General features: G+C 37.0%; 1 protein-coding gene and 1 non-coding gene across 3 annotated transcripts in view; one reads left to right on the forward strand and one right to left on the reverse strand.

Annotated features, from left to right (window-relative positions):
- The window catches only part of FGD6 (FYVE, RhoGEF and PH domain containing 6), a 111,498-nt gene that overhangs the window by 37,470 nt on the left and 48,082 nt on the right, over window positions 1–25,946 (reverse strand). For both annotated transcript variants that reach the window (XM_077845852.1, XM_077845853.1), the window contains exons 4-8: window positions 23,358–23,425; window positions 23,247–23,277; window positions 11,825–11,976; window positions 9,186–9,342; window positions 6,625–6,712 (exon numbers count right to left, since the gene is read on the reverse strand). In XM_077845852.1, the coding sequence (XP_077701978.1) occupies window positions 6,625–6,712; window positions 9,186–9,342; window positions 11,825–11,976; window positions 23,247–23,277; window positions 23,358–23,425 (496 nt within the window). The remainder of the gene's footprint in view (window positions 1–6,624; window positions 6,713–9,185; window positions 9,343–11,824; window positions 11,977–23,246; window positions 23,278–23,357; window positions 23,426–25,946) is intronic.
- On the forward strand, window positions 24,934–25,006 carry TRNAM-CAU (transfer RNA methionine (anticodon CAU)). The gene has a single exon. It is a non-coding gene; the product is annotated as a tRNA-Met (tRNA).

Raw genomic sequence — 25,946 nt, forward strand, 5'->3', positions numbered from 1 at the left:
ATTTTTTAAAAGTCATGCATTAATATGATCCTGACCTTTTCTTGAATCTGCTTATTAGTCTGTTCATAACTCAAATTAATAGCTTCAGAACACTGTAACAGATGTTTTTAATATCCCATTTTCTACCGACATGGGAAATCCTGGATTTCTAAAACCTAGAGGGAGTTAATGCCATCCCAGACTAAAGGCAAAGATTACCGGAAAAGTAATATAATATGTCGTTAGTCACTTACAACATAAATATTTTGAACAAGATCAAAGAAAACTACCTGATCCAAATTTAATCAAAGTTCAAAGGACTGTTTTCCCCCTAAATATAGAAATGGAAAAGATATTTCAGAGGAATTTTTAAATTATGCTTTTCATTTTATTTTCTCGACATGATCCTCACTGATTCAACTTTTTTCAACACCAGTGTAGTAACTTTCCACAAATAAAGGTTTTTTTTTTGTTGAAAAAATTTTTACTGCCTATAACACAGAGACAAAAAAATCTAAAAGAGTCTATGATAATCATCTCTGGATGGCAGAAGATAAAAGACTTTGTTTTATAATGCTTGTATTTTTTTAACACACACAAAAGATTCCTTCAAAGAAAAAAAGTGGCCTTTAAGAAAAATAAATCCTCAAATATACTCAAACACATGAGGAGAAGAAGAGCTTGGTGGAAGGCTGAGTGGTTGGGCATGGCTCAAGAGGACTACAGACTCCATCAGTACAAAGACCACCTTGGTGTTTGCCAGTCTATACAGGTGTCCAGCTCAAGGTCAGCCCATATAAATAGTGATTAATGAAAGAGACAAGCTGGCCTTGAGGGCAGGTTTCAGGAGAGAATAAGAAAACTACTACAGCTGGAACAAAGGAAAACAAGGTTTGGGAAATTCTGGGTTATAACCTATGGCCTTTATATTGTAAATAATAAGGGTTTTCTTCCTTCCTAAATTAAGACTTTATTTTTTTAGAGCAATTTTATGTTCATAGCAGAACTGACAGGAAGGCATAGAGATTTCCCATAAACCCCTACCCTAGATGTGCACAGCCTAACTCACTATCAATATCCCCCACCAGAGTGCTAGGTTTGTTAGAATGGATGGAACCTACACTGACACATCACAACCCCCTCAAACCCCAGAGTTTACATTAGAGTTTACTCTCAGTGTCATACATTCTATGGGTTTGGACAAATGACCAGTATATTACATTACGATAGGATAAGTCAGTTTGCATATATATACATATGCCTCTGTTCCCAGTTCCCAGCACAGAGCTCCTAAAACCCTTGTAATTTTTTAAGTGATAAGGGCACTAGGGAGCATCTTTTGTTCTAATGTTTGGCCTTTGACCCTAATTCTGACAGAACTCCTAAATCTCTTGGAACTTTTTAGGTGATAGGTATGCCTTTTGTTCTAATGTGGTGACTCTGGGTGGGTTCCTGAAGAGCTCCTAGATAAGGGCTGGTTCCCAGAAAGATAAAGCCATGATTATAAACTTGGAACTTTTAGTCTCCATTCTCCATCCTACAGGAAAGGGAGAGAGGGCTAAAGAAGAGTTAATAATGGATCATGACCACATGATGAAGCATCCATAAAAGTCTCCAAGTACAGGGTTTAGAGCTTCTAGTCGCTGAGCACTTGGAGGTGCTGGGAGAGTGGTGCCTGGAGACGGCATGGAAACTCCAAGATCCTTTCCACATAGCTTGCTCTATGCTTCTCTTCCATCTAGATTTTCACCTGTATCTTTCATCCTATCCTTTCGGGATAAATGAGCAAATGAAAATAAGTGGTACTCTGACCTCTAGGAGCCATTCTAGCAAATTATCAAACCCAAGGAGGGGATCACAGGAACCCAGATTTATAGCTGGTTGATCAGAAATACAGGTGACAGCTTGGGACTTGCGAATGGCATGTGAAGTTTGCAGAGGGGCAGTCTTATGGGACTGAGCCCTTACTCTGTAGAATTGGATACTATTGCCAGGTAGATAATGTCAGAATTGAATCAACGTATAGGACACTTAGCTCGTGTCAAAGATAACTGCCTGGTTTAGGACAAAACCACACATCTGGTGCCAGTATTGTGAGTGTGATGGTGGCATGTGAATAAAGGGGAGACACAGGAGGAGTGTGTTTTTCTTTTTGGTGTCCCTGAAAAGAGATTGTGACAATGTGCCAGGCTACCTGGAGGTGGTACTGCCACAATTTGGCATGAGTTTAGAAAGGCCTAGTCTAGAACATAACAAGGGAAATGGAAAGAGCAGGAAGCAGAGGCAGAGGAAAACTGATCGGCAGATACTACAACAGAGGAAAAAAGGAGAAAAGGGAAGCATTTCAGAGTCCTTCCCACAATTTTGTGTTTGGATAACTGGAAGAGTATTTTTAACTCTTAACAATTTATCAAACATTCAGCCATCAAACATTCAGGGGATTCTCAACCTTATGAAAAGGAACAACATTTAATTCCCTAAGCCTTTCAGCTCCTTACAGTCCCTGTTATGTGCCAGAATCTAGGCCAGACCCAAGGTTAGGGTAATAAAGATGGTCTCAACACTGAAGAGATGAAGATAAAAATAAGCAGACATAAAAAATTCATGCTGTTCCTACAATGGCACCTGTTTCCTTCCTTCACTTCCTCACTGTGGCCTCGAGACTCTGATGCTCCTAACTCGAAATAGGTTGTGGGCCCCGTGCAGATTTCAAGACCTGGCTAGATCCATTTGCCTTGAGTGCCTAATATAAAGGTAAAATTTACAAGTTTTTCTACTTAAATTAATGAAATCATTTACTTTATTTTACCTTTAAAAAAAAAAATCTAATCTTAAGCATTCATTATACAACACAGCATTTTCTTTAATCCTATTTTGGGTTGAGCTTAAAAAAATACTCCCTGGAATTTAGTTGGAAGTGTTTTTACTGTGAAGAATGAAGACAAAGCCCAAGAAGAATATCCAGGTGAAAGCCAAATTATGTCCAGGAAGAAAATATTGCAAGACAATAGGATGGTTGTCGACTAGTAGGGGCAGGTTGCTGTATCTGGGGATTTCCATTTACCTTTCCCTAAAAGGATTCCAAAAGAAACTAGCCTACCTTATCTGTACTTCATCACTACATTTTTCAATCTTCCCCTCTTAAGAAGCCAAAGTAGGCACAAATAAATCTACACTGAGTTAGGCAGGGATCTTTCTCCTTGTCTGCCTGAAACTTACTAATAAATCAAAGTTGTCAAAAGTTGTCCCAAATAGTCTCATTGTTCCTCTCTGTTCCTATATATTCTGTGCACTTGAAATTACTCCAAATTCTAAAATGAAAAGTTAAAAAAGAAAAAAATGAAAAAAAAAAAAGTATTTACCCCACAAGGTGGTTCACAGGATTAAAACACTGAGCTTGTTTATCCAAAGATGAGGACCCAGTTAACTAAGACGTTTGAACAGATGCAAACTTAAAGACTTAAAATCCAACTTCTGAAAATTTAAGTACATACACAAGGAGCACTTTGATAGCAACCACAGATATAGCTTTCAAAGTAGGGAGAAATCAGAACATCACGAAAACGGGTACTGCAAAGTCAGAATTTTAAATAAAATATAAAACAAACTGTAGTATCACAACCTCCATAGGTCCTTAGGATTATATGACCATATGTACACTTTAATCAATACCATTTGTGTAGTCTTGGGAAGGACATTTCAACCTCTCTGAACAGGTCTTCCCTTTAGAAGAAGACATCACCTCTGAAATTCTCTACCTCAATGTTGTCCTTTAGGCTAAAGATGTTTTGGTTAACAGGATGTTTTAAACTAAGCTTAAAAACAGCCAATTTATTTCCTGGATGGCTTCCAAGGTAACCAACTGACCTAGATAAGTTGGAGTGCACTAAATTATTGGTAAAATACTCACTCCTTGACCTCACGGAGTTTATAATCAAATTAAGGAACCACTATTCAAATTTGAAAAATATTAGCAAATTCACAAGGCACTGAATACAGTAGTGCCCCCTTATTCACAGTTTCACTTTCTATGGTTTTAGTTACACAAAGCCAACTGCTTTGAGAATAAAGGTAGATTTTCCTTACATGTGATAGAAGGTCAATGGCAGCCTAAGGATACATAGTGCCTAATGTCACTCACCTCCCTTCATATCATCACATGCATAACTATAGTACAATAAGATATTTAGAGAGAGAGAGAAAGAGAGAGCACATTCACTTAACTTTTGTCACAGTATATGGTTATAATTATTTTGTTTATTATTGTTATTAATCTCTTACTGTGACTAATTTATAAATTAAGCTTTATAATAGGTACGTAGCTAGAGGAAAAGCAAGACTATGCACAGCATGTGGTACCATCCATGGTTTCAGGTATCTATTGGAGGTCTTGGGACATATCCCCACGAGTAAGGAAGGAATACTGTACATATTTGCTAGGACACAGGACACTAATATTAAGGGTCAGGGAGGACTGTACTAATCAGAGATGGCCTCAAAAGCAAGGAGGGATTTAAGGTCAGGCTTAGAGGAAAGGAAGAATTTGAATCAATGGATGAAAAGGCATAGGATGAAGAATATGAGGTCTATGTTGTTTCTTTGCAAAGTCTATGTTCTTTCTTAAACTTTAGTCCTGATTTTGTGACCTTGAACAATCCATTCATCACTATTACTCTTCAGCAAATCCACGATTCCTGAGGGTCTACCATATATAAATAAATAATGGAGACTTACCAACTTAAAGAAGGGATGGCAGGCTTTAAGATTAGAGAAGAGGCAGCTCAAAACCAAAACAACCCCAAGCTTATATTATGCTGCTAGCATAAAACAAAATAAAATCTGTTCTCTTAAAAAAGAATTCTTAAAAATTGCTTTTGCTATTTCATCATTTGTTAGTTAAAACCAAATGCTACATGAATCCTAAACTAAATGTATGTGTAGCTTTTTTTACTTTGATCTGTCATAGTGTGTGTGGGGGGGGGGGGAATTTTTACATTAAAATTTGAGAGTCCTGTTCCATTCTTCTCTCATTTGAAACCACAGTAGTTCTTCTGCCACTAAAAACAGTATTTCATTCCACAGCTGTAGAAAGAGCCTAAGTCATTTGATAGCTTCATTTATGATACAGCATTGAACTTATCTAGCAAAAACACAACACATGCATCTGTACTTCCTTTTGTTCTGTGTATTCTAAATCTCTGCCAAAAGTAAAGAAAGTACAAATGGACAGGATATCCTCAAATTATTTGGTTTGCCTTATGTCATTCCAGAAAAAATCTAGTGCCTGATTCACAGTTAGAAATTCAAAGTAAACACTTGAAACACCTAGGGTAGCCAGGTCCTGATGCTGAAGGGGGTATTCCTCAACAGCACTTTGTCTTTTAAAAGGCAACCCTGGAAGGCTTTGCCTAAAGGACTATCAGGAAATCCTGGTTTTCCAGGATTCGCCTACTCTATCCAACATAGTTCTTGGCTTATGAGAAAGGATTAAGGAAAGAAGAATGCACACCACTTTTTAAGAATACCAATAGGAACAAAGTACCTCAAAATCTATTCACATAAAATTACTGCAGATGGAATTTACAGTTGTGGTGGCCTTTTTTTTTTTTTTTAATTTCATGAGAGACATAGAGAGGCAGAGACACAAGCAGAAGGAGAAGTAGGCTCTTTGTGGGGAGCTCAATGCAGGACTCGATCTCAGTATCCTGGGATCACAACCTGAGCTGAAGGTAGATGCTCAACCACAGAGCCACCCAGGTGCCCCTAGTTGTGGTGGCATTTTGATATTCTTACCCATTTTGACACAATTCTTAATGTACGTGACATAGGTATATTAATTCACTGTATATCCACTGTATTTCAGCAAATACTCCAGAGGGCCTAGTAGCATGTATCAGATATTAGACTTGGTGTGAGACTGTACCAGCTTTTCTGTGATGACAAACTACTTATCTTTATAGGCCTGTGATTACATCTATGTAAATAATATTCTGATATATGCACACCTATCGTGAAGACTTGGGACAGCCAATGAATATAAAGCCCTGAGAGCAGTATGTGCCTTCACTCAAATCATAGGCTCCGCCCTTCTTCTTTTTGTTTTTTTCACTATTATAGTATCCTGCAATGTTGTAATCTTGAAGTTTACAGTCTAGTAGAAGATACAGGCAATGAACATGATAACAACATAATAATAATGATGATGTTAAGGGTACTACTACTATTAATAGCAGCTGATATTAATTTAGAACTTACTATGACCAAAGCCCTTATACCTTCTTAGGTAAGTGAGGGCAAGAGTAGTTGCTATACAGATATGTAGGAGTGACTCCCTTAAACTCATTCTTGAGTGGTTGGGAAAGGACATTCTTGGGATTAATAATATTAATCAGGTAAAACAGTGCAGGGATGTGGGGTTGGGATGGTATGATGTACATGTGTGAATGCCCAGAGCAGAGAATGCACACGGGGATGATCAAAGAACAAGAGAAGTTCAGTTCCGGCGATATATTATGTGAGGTTATAATCAATAAATCTATAAATCAGGTAAAGGGGTTACTGGAGTGTTAGAAAGAAAGCTGTTCTTAGAAGAGGGAGAGTTTCATAAAAGCAGCACTGGTTGGTTGGCAAACCGCCAAAGCCCACCTGTCAGCAGCAGCCGGTACTGGGGGATCCTCTGAACTGGCTTTAGCAGGTAGTGCTTGAGGGCCAGATTAGCACAGCGTGGGCTCATCTGAAACGAAATGGTATCCAAAATAAACACAAGCCTTCACTTTAAGAAGCAAAAGATCCAGATTCAAGTGTCCAGGAAGCCAAACTTTAGAAAGCCAACAACTCTGGAAGGAGACTCATGGAGAAGCTCTCTTTATTTAAGGCACAGCTTTTACGTTGAGAGTGAAACCACAGCCAACTCACCACTTAGCCCACCCTCTCTCCCACAGGTAGGTCTCTAAAGTCATGGGCTCACTGGAAAAATTTGTTCACAACCCTCTCACAGACAAGGGTGGCTGCAGCCTGTGCTCTAGGTCAATTAGAGCCCATCATACCCAGCAGCTGCCACTTAGGAAAGTATCTGCCAATGTATTCACAAGGTCAAACAAACCCCAAAGAACTGCATGGCCCTAAAGATAAGGTAGAAGAAATAAAGCTACTGGGAACTAGATTCAAATAATAAGCAGGGCCTAAGGTCAGTATACTCACGATAACTGGGGAGCACTGCAGAAATTAAAGATAACCCGAAAAGCAGTCTTGCTAAGCATACCTTTTCTTTTCTTTTTTAAAAAGATTTTATTTATTCATTCATGAGGGACACAGAGAGAGAGGCAGAGACACAGGCAGAGGGAGAAGCAAGCTCCCTGCAAGGGAGCCCAACGTGGGACTCGATCCCGGGACCCCAGGATCACGCCCAGGGCTGAAGGCGGGTGCCAAACCACTGAGCCACCCAGGGATCCCCAAGCATACCTTTTCTAATAATGATAGAAATGTGGACGTCTTTCTCAGATGAATGGCTATAAAAGACAACTTCCAAATCAGTGTATATAGAAATGTTTGACTCCAGAGCCATTCTGACTTGACCAAAAAAGGCATTTGATTCTGCCTTTAAAGCTCTTTTCCTTAGTATGTACAACAGACACTCCTAACCAATCCTGGGCCTTGCAGCCATTCTCCAAAACAGGGAATTTACTGTGAGATGGCATCAAAATGGCTGAGTGAAAATATCCCTGCATCCTAAGATACCCTACACTTCTTCCACAGCTCAGGTGGGTGGGGAAGGGTTTCTTTAGATTTGCTCTGATCATTTCATCTCTTTCTAAATATGCGCCTCTAGGGTCTGGTACACAGAATAATTTTTAAAATTATAACGATACTGCATTTAAGCAAGCATCTACCATGCAAGCATCATTAACCAAGACAGCTAATTTTCCTGTCTTATTTTTTTTTTTTTTTGCTGCCAAGGCAACAGAACAATTCACTGGACACTGATGAAAACCTGGGTCAATTATCAGTTGCCATAGCTATATAAATCACATTTCCTTTCTTAACATCATGAAGACATCAGAGGAGAGAAAAAGAAAAAAAAAAAGGAAAAAGACAACAAATTATTTCAAGTTTAATTATGTGTTTCATTTACAAATAAGAAATCAGAAATATTACTTGCACAACTTTTCTAAATTTGCATGACTAGAACTCACTGATTTTTTTTAGTTTCAAAAAAAGAGAAATATATATTAAAACACATAATAATTAACAATTTTATTCAAGATTGGGGGAAGGCCTTAAATAAAATTTTAGTTAAAACTAATTTTCAAGAGATGTATTATATCATTTATCTCTAATCAAATCTGGCTGTACTCTCCTAGCTTGAGTCAAAACATAGTGCTTTGGTTATAAACACGTCATTAATTTTTCATAACTTTGACACTGAACCTGTGTTATTTATCTAAAGGGAAACAAATTATATTTCCCATCCTTCACTGCAGATCAGTTGTTAGAACAATAAAAGGAAAAAAATGAGTTAAAAATAAGAAATGTTCCTAGAGTAGTCAAATTCAGAGACAGAAGGTAGAATGATGGTCACCATGCTAGGAAGGGGAGACTAGGGAATTGTTTTAGGCATAGTTTCAGTGTTGCAATGTAAGATAAAAAGAGTACTAGAGATTGGTTGCAAAACAATGTGAATGTACTTAATGCTATGAACTATACACTTAAAAATGGCTAAAATGATTAAGTTTTATTTTATATGTACTTCCCAACAACAACAACAACAACAACAAAAAAGGAGACCCATCAAAATATTCTAGCATGCAATAAGAGATTTTCTAAATTAAATCTTGTACACTGGGCAGCCCGGGTGGCTCATCAGTTTAGCGCCACCTTCAGCCCCGGGACTGATCCTGCAGACCCGGGATCCAGTCCCATGTCAGGTTTCCTGCGTCAGGTTTCCTGCCCGGAGCCTGCTTCTTCCTCTGCCTGTGTCTCTGCCTCTCTCTCTGTCTGTGTCTCTCATGAATAAATAAATAAAATCCTTAAAAAATAAAAAATAAATCTTGTACACACGTTCTCACCTTTTAATTTGTTCAATCCCCTCTTTGACTTTGAAGGGTTTATATTTTAATACCTTTCGTTTTCAATGACTGCAAATTAGTAGAGCTTTAAAAACAACAAAAAATGTAAAAGGGGTTCAATATTATATGGTAGCAAAATACCTCAAAATCTCTAACGACAGCAGCAAAAGCTGGGTTCTTCTTGCACTGCTCATCCAGCAAAGCTATATTTTTATCAAATTCTTTGATGTATGTGGAATACATTTTTAGATATGGTCCCTTCTTTACAAAGATATCAGCAATTCTATGTTGTTCAGTCCTAAGATAGAGAAGAGATAGACAAAAATATAAAGAGTCATTAATGTATCTAAAACATCCAACAAAGAGCAGAGTCCCAAGTCTAAGCCATTAGCTCTTCCTCTTTTCTCTTCTTGTATGACATCTCCTATCCCCAAATGCCTACTTTTTACTATTCCCACGGTCACCATCACATCTTGCCTGGATTTTCCCAGCTCTCTGACTCTCCCTGCTTCTACTGTCTCATCCTTCTGCACAGCCTTGGAGTCTAAAAACATGCATTACATCAATGTGACTTTCGATGGCCTCCCATGAGCAGGAAAACCAACAACCTCTTACCTTGGCTTACAAAGCCCCATTGGTCCTGCTGCTACCTACTTTTCTGACCTGTGTCACGCTTCTCTCCTTTCTCAGTATTCTCCAACCACACTAGCCTTCTTTATATTACTTTGACATAGAGTCATTCCCACTTTGCAAACTTTTACTAATGGTTCTGCATGCCTGGAAATAAGGAACCCTGGCCAGCTTCTCCTTTATGTTCAGATGTGACTTTAAAGTGCTTTGCCTCTTCAAAGGGCCTTCCTTAGCCACCCAATCTTCACTTGCCTGTTCATCATCTTATTTCACATCTTTCCAGATCAAAAATTGCTTTCATCTAATGCTTGTCTATTTTTCTGGTTCTCCCCTCACTAAAATGAGAGCAAGAGCCTTATCTGTTTTGTGCAATGTGATATTCCCACCATGCTTAGAGCCCTCACGAGTATACCATAGAAAACTCAAAACCTTGCTGAATGCAGAAATGAAGTATCTCAACAGTTACTAAAAGCCAATGTAAAAATTAGTGTTATTTTAGAAAGCATACAAACCAAAGAGTATACCTTAACTTGAAAGCCCCTGAGAGAAAAAGATTTTATTTAATAAGTATCTTATCCAAGGATTAGAAGAGTTTTATGTCAGTAATAAGTGCAGCTTTTCCCATAATTATCGTTTTAGCTGTCCCTTTCATCAATTTAGTCTGTTTCTTATGAATGCTTAATACTTTAACGCAGAATATCTATCAATCTAAACTCGAGAAAACTTTTAGCACAAGCAAAACATATATTTAAGCCTCTTTTACCATCTACTTGCATAAATATGTATATCTTTTAAAGGCAATTAAAAAAACTAAGCTAATTGAGTAATTTTAAAGATAATTATTATAAGAAGAATGACAGACTGTGTATGAGAAAACTGTGTTTTGTTTTGTTTTGTTTTTAAGTTTTTATTTATTTACTCAAGAGAGACACAGAGAGAGCAGAGAGAGAGGCAGAGACATAGGCAGAGGGAGGAGAAGTAGGCTCCATACAAGGAGTCTTATGTGGGACTCAATCCCAGGACTCCGGAATCACACCCTGAGCCAAAGGCATACACTCAACCACTGAGCCACACAGGCGTCCTGGGAAAACTCTTTGTAATCACATTTTATTTCTAGTATGACTTTTAAAAATACCTCTTAGTCATCCTCAGTCCTTAACTCTGTGTTATTTTATACTTAGGCTGCATCTAAGAATTAATCACTTATCTAACACATTTTCCCAACATGCAGAGAGGCATGATATTTCCAAATCAGGCAAGAGGTATTTTTCTGAAAAAGAAAACTTACAAGGAAATTTTGATCATGAAAGTATGTGACACTATTTTGTAATTCTAACCATTTGGGGTTCCCCAGGGACAATAAATCTGATCCCCCTAGAACAAATTTCCTACATGTTTCCAAAAATGTTACTGAAGTTTCTGCTTACTTTCTACAACCCACTGAAGCAGTTAACCTTTTTGGTATTCTTTTCCAGTTTGGAAATCTACAGCCTACAATGGTATCATACACATGTAAATTTTCTAAACCAAACAAACCCATTATATCTCAGAGAATGGCCTGTTTTCTAAAATATAAAGAAAGATTCATGAAACTTCCGAAAAGATAATAAAGCATTTAAAGACATTTTGATGTGAATATGTCAAGTAAACTCCTTCAGTCTCAAAAAGTTAAATTGGCTAAATATGAACCCTTTTGCTTTTGGGCAATATTACCAAAGAATTTAAACAAGTCTAAAATTGAGCTCAGTGCATCAAGGTTGTGAATTTCGGCCATCTAAAATGATCAATCTTGGGGCACCTGGGTGGCTCAGAAAGTGCCTGCCTTTGGCTCAGGTCATGATCTTGAGGTCTTGGGATGGGCTCCCTGCTCTGCAGGGAGTCTGCTTCTCCCTTTGCACACCTTTCCCCCACCCTGCTCGTATGCGAGCTCTCTCTCCTTCTCTCTCTCACACATACTTGCCCTCTCTCAAATAAATAAAAGCTTTAAGAAAATAAAATAAAAATAAAATGACCAATCTACAGGTAACTGCCAAGAAGATTCAGTCCATTGAAACAACTCAATGTAAGGAACACCACCTCTCTGTCACAAGCAGGGCCCTATGGCTTCATCTGAAATTGGACTTTGGGAAAGCTGCTCAGTCCATTTTTACCAGTTTGACATCCTTTCCTCCAGTTCCTTCAGGAGATCCCGGTTAAGCTCATACAGCTGAGGCAAGTAGTACAGGATCTGATTTAGGATCCGGTCCTCAATAACTGGTTTCCCAAGTTGCCTGGAAGCATGAGCCACTGCATCTCGAAAATCCTATTACAGATCAGAGAAGGAAAAATAACATACATAGACATATATTTTGATATAAAGCTTTCCCCCCTAGTGATTCTCTCCTCTAAAACAATATAAATCACAAACTGTACTTTCTCTGTAGAATTACAAATTGAAAGTGCCCACTTCCTTCTATCCTACTTAGTTGGACAGAAAAAATCCAACACAACCAAGTACCTATGGTAGAAATTTGGTTTTAAAACAGTCTGTATGACATTTCTCTTAAATCTTTTGGTTTGATCTCCAAACTTAGTAATTATATTAAAGGGTATCTGGAAATTATACTGCAACTCTAAGTAGCCTTTAAACTTATTCCAATAATGCTATATGAACAAAAATCATTTATTTTAGAAGTCCCTAAGAGATCTCAATTTTTTTCTGGAAAGTCCCTTTGCTCACTTTCAGTAATGATTTCCCAACAACAAGAGCATTCTAGGTAAGGCATGTGGAGGAGACTGGCACATTCTTGATGATCAGAGAATACTGGATCCAGTATTACTGTGCTTCCTTGGGCTAGCCTCATTTTCCTCATCTGTTAAGTGGGTTATGAGATGTTCATATTCCACATCATCAGATAACACACTTAAAGCGTTTGACAATGTGTCTGACACACAGAATCCATCAAATATTTTCACTGGGGACCTTAAAACTCCCTCTCCCTCTAAGTGACCTCTCAATAAATTCACTGGGATTTATACTTTACACAAAATAAAAAATTTTTTCCTTCCATATTTTTTCCATCAACTTTTCCCTAGAAAATGATTTATATACCATGTTTTACAACAAATCCACACCATCCCACCCTGTCACCCCAGAGGACTTGGAAAGGATGGTAGTGTCTGAGATCCTGTTTGTCTGGTTTCACCCTATCTTGAGGCCACCCTCAGGGAATAAGTAAAACAATAGTGGAATCTGTTCCACAGTCCTAAGGACTCAAAAATAGAGACTGTTCCTTCTTAGAAACAGCAGGTTTAATTAAAACCTTAAAGCAAAGTTGGGTCAAAAAGACTCTTTACTAGGCTTCATCTTCCTCAATCTTTATTTCTAACTACTTTCCCTTCAGGGATTCACTGGGCAAATCAAATAGACCAAAACAAAACAAAACAAAACAAAACAAAAAACTGGTTTCTCCTCTGACCCCTTCAACCACTTGCCTCCAATATACAGACATTAACCATATACATTCCTTATGCTTCTTGTGAAAGATAAAAACTTATGTGAAATTTAAAAGTACATGTGAAAGGATTCCTTTCCTAAAGGACAGTTATTTCAGACAATTCAAATCCTCTTGTGCTAAACAAGTGCTAATAAACTCTTAACCTTAGGCCTCAATACCTGGGACTAATTTTATTGGTATAACAGTCACATGGGCCCAAAGGAACCAAGTTACTTAGACCAGTAACTAAAGAATTACTTTTACAGCTAATTACTGTAATATAAAATAGGAATTTATAACTTGCATAAACTCCAATCCAGAAAACCACACAAAACATCTCCAGAAACCAAATGGATATTGGCCAAATTCCACCTCCTAGCAGCTTGTTTCTATCAGCATTCACATTTACTAGAGAAAATAGAGCTACTTAATGCTTCTGAAAGTCATTAGATTTTTCCAACAGGCACAAGAACTGCAGAATATATTTACATGTCACAAATAATTTCCCCAACCCCAACAGTATTGAAAGCACAGTAAACATCCTCGATAGTGCTTTTTCTTTTTCTTTCTCCTTTTTTTTTATTTACCAATTTAATGATTAATATAACTTAAATGCAAGAATTCCTTGTTCAGCAAAGCAATTATAACTGCCCTTTATTCTGGTAGAATAAATGATGAATATGTTTGTCTCCTGGCAGCAAGTCGACTTTTATTTTCCAATTGGAAGATATTTCCTCAGTCACAGCAGTGACAGTAGCCATTAGCAGCTAAGTAGCTTAAGGACCCTATTTGACATAGCTTTTGCCAGACTCTTGCATTCCGTATGTCTGACACCGTTGCCAAAAGGGAAACTTGTTTATTTAAGAAACATTCAACAGAGGCCAGCCAAATTCACACTGGGCTGACCAGTGAGATGGTTGCCTCTAACTGGAGGCATCTGTCACATACCAGGCAAAGTGTCACTTTTTCCAGTACTACTGGATGATTGCAGGTAGCTCTGGATGAACTAGTGGCCTATACTGTCCTTGTTAAAACTATGAGTAGCACAATAAAATATAATAGAAATGTAATAATTAAGAGAACAAAAGAACAATTACTAGAGATGATAGGAATTTAGAGTTTCTATCTATTACAAATTATTCCTAGGACCCAGAAAGTTACATTAAAAAAAAAAAAAGATTTCATTTATTTATTTAGATAAAGAGAGCATGTGTGTGGGAAGTGGGGTAGGAACAGAGGGGAGGGACAGGAAAGGAAAAGAATCTCTAGCAGACTCTGTGCTGAGCCTTGAGCCTAAAGCGGGCTTGATCTCACAACCCCAGATCATGACCTGAGCTGAAACCAAGAGTTGGACATTAACTGACTGAGCCATCCAGGCGCTCAGGAAGTTATCTATTCTAAGCAGGCACTACTAGGGCCATCAACTAGTCTTCATTGCACCTTTTTGAAAACAGAAATGGGTAACCTTTATACTAGGCCAATGCAACCCACACCAAGAACTCCACTTGCTACTCCTGGCCTTCACAATTACACATGGCTCTGGCCAAAAGCTCATCCCCTGAAAGCAATGTGCTATGGCCCCAGTGCCAGATGTAACTAATGCACACAAGAACTACATGCAGAATCTTTAGCTTTTCAGCTCTTCATGAACCTCAACCATTTCTAGAACTGGTGCCACTCTCAACCATTTCTAGAACTGGTGCCACTCTCAACCATTTCTAGAACTGGTGCCACTAGAAGGAGGAAAACATTCTTTTTTTTTTTTTTTTTTTAAATAAAAAGGATGATTATAACATATGTCTGGTTATTTTTCTAAATGCTAACAGCCAGGATAATTTGGGAAAGTGTGATGACACTTAAGAGCCAGAGGCAAAACTATTCTGGGGCAGAAGAATTTAAATTCTCCAACACCTTCTTGACTAAATCAGTAAGGACTTAAGACCACACGACTGTCACTTCAAAAATTAGATCCAGAGTATACTTTTCCACACTGGAAAGGCTGGGTAATTAGAATGGAAGGGGTGTGGGAACTAGAGTGTGAAAATGTTAGGCAAGCAATAGAGTTTACTTATATCAACCACCTATAGTGCAGTCTATGCTTCCAACATAAAACCCACCAAAGATTCTTATGTAAAACTGAACCACCTACACTCAAGTTTCTGATCACAGCAACCAAATGTGTGGTTCAGCTCGGCACTTTTAAGCAATAGAAATAGGATCCTGAATTATAAAGCATATCATAATATTATTCTTAATAATTCCCAGAAAACCTACAAATGAGAACCAGATCAACTTTTCAAACATACTCAGTTCCTCAGATATTAACATACTAGCCTTACAAGCTTTGATCACTTGGGCAAGACCAAAGCAAAAATCAATGCAAATAAAGTCAAGTATGAACATCTAAAACAGTGAAGCACAAAACAGATGGTCTTACTTGTCGGGTCAGGCTTTACAGCTCTGATGCCAAAGAGAAGTAAGTGACTTAATTAAGCTGTGCGGACTAGGCTTCCTGACCTCAGGCCATTACTTAACCAGTATGATGACACAGTGGATTATAAAGACTAAACGGACATATGGATGCACGGGGAACTCTGCAGGCAACTCTTAATAAACGGCATTAAGAAACACTTCATGTTATGCAAAAGCAAAGCAGCTGCAAAGGTCAAAGAGCTTTGATAAATATGCAGAAAGGGGTATGAAACTATGAAGTAAATGTAGAGGGGAGAGAATGTCCCAACACTAACATTTTGATTTTGTTTTTAAATTAAAATATCTGATCAATGAAATGATGCCTCCCTCTATATATATTCAGACCTGGTGACATTATGCATAATCATCAATGCATGCAAACTGTATAAAACATGACTAAAACCAATCTTTTATCTCCAGTCTCTAACTCCCTTAACAACATTAACAAGCAATCTACATAGTATTTCCTAAGTGACCAATATTTAGCTTCATTTTCCTCTTTAGAAGATGTAAAACTAGAATTTGTTTTTTTTTTTTTGCCAACTGAACAAGTTAATATACCCAAAGATATACTACTATCCCCCATATAGCATACTAGAGATTTCCAGTAATAATTTTTAATCAATTTCTGAACAATCATTAAGTGCAACATCTCAGAGAGACTAGAGTTAAGTCTGGCTTTGCCATTTAGTTAGTAGTGGGTTACTTCTGGCAATTAGTGTTCTTCATTGAAGATACAGAAATAACACCTATTTGATAGGGTTGTTATGAGGATTAAAATAGGCAATTTCTATAACATAGTTTTAGCATGTTTCATGGCACACAGAGTGCTCAGTAGAAGGCCATCTATTTAAGTAAAGAAGATTTGGTTAATTTAAGTGATCACATGAATATCATTAAAGATCCACAAGTCCCTTAAAGTTTGGAAAGAGAACTCTGAAGTAGAGGCATATTATAAGAAGGAAATACCGAACCAAAGTAGGGAAAACAAACACCTCAGCAGTGAGAGAAGGGAGCTCTTAACAATGAACTTCATTCAGTGAAGGACAGTCACATGAAGGAAGCTGCTCAAAAAGTAAAGGTTTGGCAGCCTTGTGAAGATACACTAAAAGAACATTCTTTACAACTAAAGAAATAAATCATAATGAATGGTTAACAAGACTCAAAAGACAGGGTGCATTTAGCAGAAAAGGATGAAGTTATTTTAAGATGGGAAAAACTGAAGACTTCTAGGAGAAAATCTTCTATGCTTTTCATAGTGCATTAAAAAATAATAAAAGATATGTCTAGTTACCAACAGACACATAGATGTCTGAGTAACATTGCTTCTAACTCTATGGATTTCACTGAGAGTCTTTCAAATTTTTAAGGTAAGTGTGTCTCAACCTAAAGAAACGATGGAGCAAACATGCTTCATTATTAGGATCACTTTACTACTTAATCAGTCCATTTTTGTCAAAAAAAGACCTCAGTCTTTGATCATTCTCTTGCAAAAAAATTAAGTCATGCTATTTGGACATTTGTAAAATAAGTTTATAAAGCTGTGTGTTAAACTAGTCTCCCATCAAAGAGAAAATCAGACTACAAAAACAACAACAAAAGTATGTCACTTGTACTTAATTAATTATATTAAGGTATCTAAGGTGTTTTACCTTTAAAATATGCATTTATATGTAATACAATAGCAAGCTCTGGATTGGACAACCCTGCTACATTAGGGAAAAACAAATATAAATAACTAAAGTTTTACCAAGTATTATTTTATTCATTAGTTGTCTATCATTCATTCAACACATATGAATTTACTGGGATAAGAATCAATGAAATGTAAAAATCCGTGTCTTCATGGAACTTACCTCCTAGCAGAGGAAGAACCTTAGTAGGGTCTATTTCAGAAACAAGCTATTTTGACTGATTTGATTAAAAGCTTATTTGAAAACATCACAATTAAGTAGTATGCATTTTAATTTATATAAATAAGGTCTGAATAAAAAAGCAGTTTATCTTGAAGGCCCTCTACTTAACCTGCAGCTAAAACTACTTAAGTGCTTAATATTTATTTTGCATGATCTCATTTAATTATCACACCCACTTTATTATTTTTTTTAAAGATTTTATTTTTTTTAAAGTAACCTCTACACCCAATGGGGGTACTTGAACTCACAACCTGAGATCATAAGTCATACTCTACTGACTGAACCAGCCAGGTGTCCCATCATCACATCAACTTAATGCAATTATTTTTATTATTCCCATTTTCCAGAAGAAACCAAGGAAGGCTTGACTAATTTGTCCAAGAGAACATAGTGGTGGAGGCAGAATTCTTAACCACTGATCAATTAGTCACACTCATTCATTCAACAAATGTTTAATGAAAGCCTTCCAAAGAACATGAATGATGGTAGGTGCTGAAGATATGATCCCTGCCCTCACCTAGCTTACATGTTAGTAGAGTAGACCATAATAAACTAGTAAACCAATATGCAATTATATTAAATGCCAAGAAGAATACAAAGTGAAAGTGAAAGAGAAAAGGATAGTCAAGGAAGGCCTCTCTGAGGAGGTGGCATTAAACCCAAATTGGAAGGAAAAAGAAAAAACTAGCTAGGAATGAAATGAAAAACAAAGATTCTAGGAAACTAAATTAGCAAAAGCTGTGAGCCAGAATAACATTAGCAACTAAACTCAGAGCCGTAAGGAGGCCTGTATGGCCAGAACATGGTCAGTGAATAAGAGAAAACCTCTCTTTCCCCTGCATCTCATCTTAGTGAGAGACCAAATTACATAGCACTTTCTAGCCAGGGAGAACCATAATTTAATGACTCAACAAGAGAAAAGGGACTGTGATAATAATCATGTCAAGACAATAACCAAGACTATCAAAAGCAGACTGGGACATAGAGTCATTCTATTTACTAGCCTTGGTGAGTAATGTGGACTTTATTTATTAATTTTAAAGATTTTATTTATTTATTCATGAGAGACACAGAGATGTAGGTAGAGGGAGAAGCAGGCTCCCGACGGGGAGCCTGATGCGAGACTCAATCCCAGGACCTTGGGATCATGCCCTGAGTTGAAGGCAGACACTCAACCACTGAACTACCCAGGTGTAACTATCTATCTATCTTTTTAGATTTTTATTTATTTGACAGAGAGAGAATACAAGCAGGGGGAGCAGGAGAGGGAGAAGAAGACTCCCTGCTAAGCAGGCCCGACTCAGCACATAGCCTGATCCCAGGACCCTGGGATCATGACCTGAGCCATGGGCAAGATGCTTAACTAACTGAGCCCTCCAAGTGCCCCATGTGGACTTTATTCTTAATGGAATGAAAGTCATTTAAAGGGTTTTAAGCAGGGGAGTGACATGCTCTAATACATATTTTAAGAAAATCACTCTTAAAAATTATTTTTAAAAAAATCGTATAAGAAACAGATTGGAAGAAGGGTGAGAATGGAAACAGGAGTCTCAGTTAGGAGGCTGGAATGGTTGTCTATATAAGAGATACGTTGGACTAGGTTGGTGGCAGTAAAGTGGAAACAGAATCAGGAGGTTTGCTGATAGGTTGGCTGGAGAAGTGAGTGAGAGGGAGAAATAAAGAACAAATCCTAGTTTTCTGACTTTGGCAGCCACAGGGATGGCACTACTATTTGAAAAAACAAACACTAGTATTGGATATTGACTTAGAGGCATTGTGTATCCCTGAACCTTTTTTTAAAAATCTAGTTCAGGGGTGCCTGGCTGGCTCAGTCAGTGGAACATGTGACTCTTGATCTTAGGGTTGAAACTTCGAGCCCCAAGTTGGGAATAGAAATTACTTAAAAATAAGATCTTATTAAAAAAAAAAAAAGAAAAGAAAAGAAAAAAAACCAACCTAGTTCCAAGTCCAGAAGCTCATGGCAAATACTGCAGAGCATGTTATCACAAAAAAACCTTAATTGTAAAGTCTTGGACATTGCTGCTATAGGCCCAATTTTCCCTCACAAACATCAGGCAGATGAATCAAAGGCCTCAACTGCATATATTGGCTCATAGAATCTTGAGTAGATTTTAAACTGCATGCCTCCATCCATGCCTATTTTCTTCCAATGTCATACCAGCTTAAATGATGAAATTCTTTAGTTTAGGTTTTTAGTTTTTCTTCTATGAGCTATGTCACCTAGTTCAGCAAATTCTAAACAAAGAAATGTCCACGAGCTACAGTGATATATTAAAGTAATATATAATGTGTTAGTGAACTATAGTGACATATTTAAATTTTAAAAATATTGGATAGTGCAAATACTGAGCATTTCTATCATCACAGAAAGATCTATTAATGCTATTCTAGAATCTCTAATATAGTAAACTATTCACAGGAAATCATGTATAACAGAAACAATAGTTTCTCCCAAGCCACTTGGATACCTAGTTGATATCCAAAAAAAATATCCACTGGATTATCTAAAGCCTGTCATTGAGATATTTTAGAGTAGTCATATTCTAGGATATAACACAGACATTAACTCATTTATATGAAGTCAGATAGCAGTAGTGCTCAGGATTACTACCATCCATGGGCACTACCTTTGTGAACTACTTTTAATAGAAGAGTAAATATGAGCTTTAACAATGTGGTGGGGGTGGTGAAATGAAATAAGAGATTCTTTTGACTTCATCCATATTATGCTGGTAACAAGTCTCTTCTAGTAATGGCTCTCCCCTGGCTAATGTTCTGTTGTTAAAGTTCCCATTAGAGCTGGGCTCTGCTGAGTTAACATTTGCACATACCAGACAGGATGCTAACATGAGGTTGGCAGATGATCTACTCTCACTCCTACATTAAAGTCTTAAGAGGTTCTGAAAATGTACCAGTCAAGATGGGTTTTGAATGATTCACAGTTCAACACCATCTAGGAAGAGGCCAAGGCCATCCAAGAGATCTATCAGATCTGAAATGACATGGGAAATACTTGGGTCTGACTGTCCCAAGTGTTTATGATTTGTTCTAAAAAATACAGAGGTAAGAATAAGATACATAGTTTTAAGTAATCAATAAATAAACTAATGAAGCTTTTTTTTTTTTTTTTTTTTTTTAAAGAGAGGGAGCATGTATGAGTGTATGCAGGTGAACAGGGAGTGGGGCGAGCTGGGGGAGTAGAGGGAGAGAGAGAATCTTAGACAGGATCTATGCCTAGCACAGGGCCTGAGTCTCCATCTCACAACCCTGAGATTATGATCTGAGCTGAAATCAAGAGTCAGATGCTTAACCCACTGAGCTACTCAGGTGCCCCATTAAAGTAATGAAGCTCTGAATGGCTTCTCTACGTATAGGAATTAGAACTTCCTCCATTAAAATTTTAGTACAGGGGGAAAAGGAGATAGAATTATAAAAAGGCTACTGTTTGATAACAGTGAATTCCTCCCATTAATTGATGTTCTACAAGGGAAGATGAAGAGGGTAATGAAAGGCAATTTGAGTACCTACTGTATACTGTGCACAATACTAGGCTGTTTCACACACTTTATTCCACTAATTCCTCACAACCAGAGAGATCAGTATTTGTATCCCCATCTTACAAATGAGGAAAGCTAGACCGAAGGGTTAGACTAATTTCATATCGCTACTGAGAAACAGAATTGGGTCCCTGTATGGCTCAGTTAAGCCTCTGATTCTTGGTTTTGGCTCAGGTCATGATCTCATGGGTCAGGAGACTGAGCCCTGCATCTGGCTTCCCCACTCAATGGGGAGTTTACTTGGGGATTCTTTCCCTCTGCCTCTCCCCCCATGCATGCTTGTGCTCGCTCTCTCTCTAAAAAATAAATATATAAATCTTAAAACAACAACAACAGAATCTACTTAGGCAGAAAAGGCACTGATATTTTTGCCAACATTCTCAAAGTGTGGTCCTTAAATTGTTATTGGTCCACAAAGATATTAATTAGAAGGGTGGATAAAGGATTGGAAACGTTTATGTCAATTTGACATGGTCATGACATTTCTATTGTATTTTACAAACATTCTGGTCCAACATGGATTTTGGAAATTTTAAAATCCAGTCCCTCATCATAAGAAGCACTACACTCACCTATTGGCACTATGAGGGCTAGGACTCTGTTGTTCATCTTGTTCATCTTGGAATGAATATTCAACATGTGTACCATGCAAGATTTGCTGAAATACTGCACTGAAGTTCTAACCAAGCTTTTCTGACTCCATAGCATTATTTGCTTCCATGAGCTTATCAATCAAATGCTTAAAATATCCTTAAAGAGGTCCAATTTCTATTTAAACATCTCTACGAGAAAATGTACAATTTGTCCTACATATATGTTGAGCTTTAAAGAAAAAGGAAGTTTTGCTTTTTCCTTTTCCAATACAATTGTTTAAAACAATAGAGAGGTTCAGTAAAAAATGGAATTTATTCAGTTCAAAATGGAGTTTATTTTGAAAAGTTATTTATTCATCATGCTGTTATGTATTTGAAATGACAATATATTTCAAACTCAACAAATAAGTTTGGGTGACCAAATATTATGCTATAATTTTTAAAAATGAATTATAAAGAGAACTAAGCAACACGGTCAAGAGTTATGTAAGAAACTATTCACAGGATAGTAATTTCTTAAAACAATAATGTTAAGAATTGTTTTAGAAAAGTTTCCAAAACTAGAGGTTTTTCACACAGGAATTAGAGCTCCTGGTTTCTCTTGTACTAAGTACAGAACACAGGGAATCATTTAGTGAATATGAACCACCCTTAAGTGTACCCTACTTTTCATATTCACATGTATCTTTCAAAAGGAAAACTGAAAATAATGATACTCTTAGAGATATTAATGGGTGTGAACCTACCAAGTCTCAGTAATTAAGATGTTAGTAATTATACCATCTAAGTAAATTTCCACTTCAATTTCTTTCTTCATTGTTTCCTCTAACTTACCCTTCTTTTGTTAAGTCTTAATAACTTGCCAAAATATAACTGGAATAAAGTAGGATTAAAAGTGCTTTAACTTCCAATTCGTAATGAAACTTGTAAAAACTTGCATGTATAAAAAAGTGCATGAGAAAAATGAATATGCTGTCAGACATATCATAATTGTTTCCCAACAGGTTCATTCAAGTTGACAATTATAAAAATTGGATAGAGAACTTTTAAAAAGTTAGTCGTAAAAATGTCTATTTTAAGTGTCTATTTCTGGGAGCTGATTCAGATAGAAGGAGAATAATTTTGAATACCAATCATGACATTCTTTTTATATTGTTTTTATACTGTCTAAAATTCTATTGAGAAACATCTTCCATAACTACCCAACAAGAAATATTATCACTTTAAAAACTCTTTATTATGAACACAGAAAATTTGAAGACTTTGGAGACATGGATATAAAGGCCCTATTTTTCAGGAATCATCTGGTAATACTACACAGACATTAGATACATACATTTTAGAAAATATATTCACACATATATGAATTTAAAGATGTAACCATAATTTTCTAACATATATATATACATATATATACATATATATACACACACACACACGTTAAGTATATTTAAGTTATGCTGAAAATTTTTTAACATAGGGAAAGATGCAAAGGAGGACAGACTCAGATTTTAAGAAAATATTTGCAGATACTTACAATGTGCAAAAGTTTTAACACATCCACAAAGCTGTAAAAGAAAAATATAAATGTTTTAAATGAGCCAATGGGGAAATAAATGGTCTTCTGAATTATAAACTGAATACCTACACTTTCTCTGAGCTCATGATCTCCTTGGCAATATGATGGACTTTACTTTTCATTCCAGTATCTTCATCCTGTGGATAAGAGTGCATAAAGAAAGCATTAACTCATAAAAGGATAATGAAGATCAGCTTTGATGTAAATTTGAACTCTGATACTTCTAGGTTTCTGATTTCATACTATATAACATCTCCAATGGCAAACATGAAGAATTACATATGGTTATTGAAGCATAATACAGGAGGAGCTGAGAGCAATAGGTGATTCTCAGCACTATCAGCACTGGACTGATGGATTGTCTTGAGGAGCCTGAGCCTTGGTGGAGCAAAACTGTCAATGGTTCAAAACTAAAAAGTCATATTCTACAGGAGAAATGACTCCTACAGGTATCACATAAACATGAGTTCTTCCCATTATCTAACCTAGGAATTCTTCCACTACCCTAAATTTCTCTTATCTGCTGGTAATCATGGCATCTCCTCACAAAGATTCACTGCTAGATATATACCCATATATATCTCCCCTCTGCTTCCTTTAAGATTTAACAAATGCCAAACATTCGGCAATACTGGATTAAAACATTTTATGAAACAAATTGTTATATATAACATTCAAGTTTCCCTCCTCCTCCAAGAATAAATACTAATCTTGCAGTGTGTATTTATTCCTTCCATGTTTTCATATTTAAGTACATAAGAACTTAAATACGATATAAAAAAATCCTAACTCTTCCATCAGAATATAAATATTATTATGCAAAAAATATTCAAGGTAGGCTATGAAACCAACTATTTACAAAAAGTCTTTAAAGAGTTATTAATTCAGAATGCATTAATACTGCAGTCTAGTTAGCCTTAGATATTTTGCCTTGCTATTTGATCTTAGCCCCCAAATTCTTTTTTTTTAAAGATTTTATTTATTTATTTGAGAGACAGAGAGAGAGAGAGAGAGAGAGCACGCGCACATGTGTACATGAGAGCATGAGCATGAGCAGTGGGGAGGAGTAGAGGGAGAAGCAGACTTCCTGCTGAGCAGGGAACCAGATGTGGGGCTCCATCCCAGAACCCTGGGATCATGACCTGAGCTGAAGGCAGATACTTAACTGAGCCATCCAGATGTCCCTCAGATTGAGCCACCCATGTGCCTCTCAAACTCTATCTTTTAAGGAACAGTTAGATAGATGAATTTGACTTTCATCCACATTATTACTCCTCTTTTCTAAAACAGGTTGTTGGATGATCATGACCAACAGACTGGATAAGTTTTGCTCAACTGAGCAAGATGCAGCATAAGATACTCAGCTCCATTCACCAGCTACATTCCTCAGGAAGCAGTCTTAAACACAGCCTTATCTTGCAGACCATGTATCAGTCATGTGCTAATAACCATGACTGTACACTCATACACAGACACACACACAGGGATAATTGTTACTTTGAAAAATTTAGCAAGTCACTGCTTTCCTATTATAATGAGTTTCTTTATATCATCTGTAGCTAGAAAGTTTAATATTTGTAAAATACAGTATATCTTTTTAAAATTGAGAGCCAGAAGAAATGCATTAAAAATGAAAAATGAGGATGCCTGGCTGGCTCAGTTGGCAGAGCATGAGACTCATGATTTCAGGGTTGTGGGTTTGAGCCCCATACTGGGTGCAGAGATTACTCAAAAAAATTAAATAAATCTATTTTTTAAAAAAAGACCTGAAAGAAATCAAGCCATAACTCAGCACTCTTATTTTCAAATGATGTGATGTCCCTTAAAGGTCAAGAGGTGCTAGCAATAGCTTTAAAGAAACTGAGGTATACTGTAGACGGTGAAGCATTTGACTAGCAGAGCCACCTAAAATGTATGCCACTTTTATAACCATCTCTTCGTAGGTGTACTTAATTTTCAGTATTTCCCCTTTATTTACGCTCCTCTTTCTAAGATTTGTTTATTATTTGAGAGAATGAGTGCAAAGGAGCAAGTGTGGTGGGGGTTGGGGGATAAAGGGAGCACAGAGCGAGAGAGAGAATCTCAAGCAGACTCTCTGCTGAGCACAGAGCTGGATGAGGGGTTCAATTCTGGCACCCTGAGATCATGACCTGAGCCAAAATCAAGAGTCATTTGCTTAGCTGACTAAGCCACCCAGGCGCTCTTCCTTTCCTCTTTTTATAACTTTGCCTTTGTTAAGTTTCTACTCCAAACAATTTTTTCCCTCTTCAGAACCTTGCTCTGCCAGGTCTCATTTAGAGAGAACTATGTGATGACTCCATAATAAATGTTATCCCCAGGCAGATATCATGCTTCTGTTCCAGCAGGGGACAAAAAATACTTTAACTTAGAAAAACAATTACAGTATGCCTGACATTCCTTATCTGTAAAATGAAAGTGCTGAATTTGCAACTTTACAATCTTAAGATTTAAACATTAAACATCTCAGGTGTGGCATGGCAAGACCCTGAGACAGAAAGTGGCATCGATTCAGAGGCACTGGAGCTGGTGAGTATGAAGGATGTGTTTCCCTTCTAGAAGCTGAGATTGTAAACTATGGGGGGGGTGGGGGTGGTTCTAAATGGTGAGTATTGGCATAAAGACAGACATGTAGGTCAA

The sequence above is a fragment of the Canis aureus genome, chromosome 13 (genome assembly GCF_053574225.1).
Source record: "Canis aureus isolate CA01 chromosome 13, VMU_Caureus_v.1.0, whole genome shotgun sequence".
Lineage (NCBI taxonomy): Eukaryota > Metazoa > Chordata > Mammalia > Carnivora > Canidae > Canis > Canis aureus.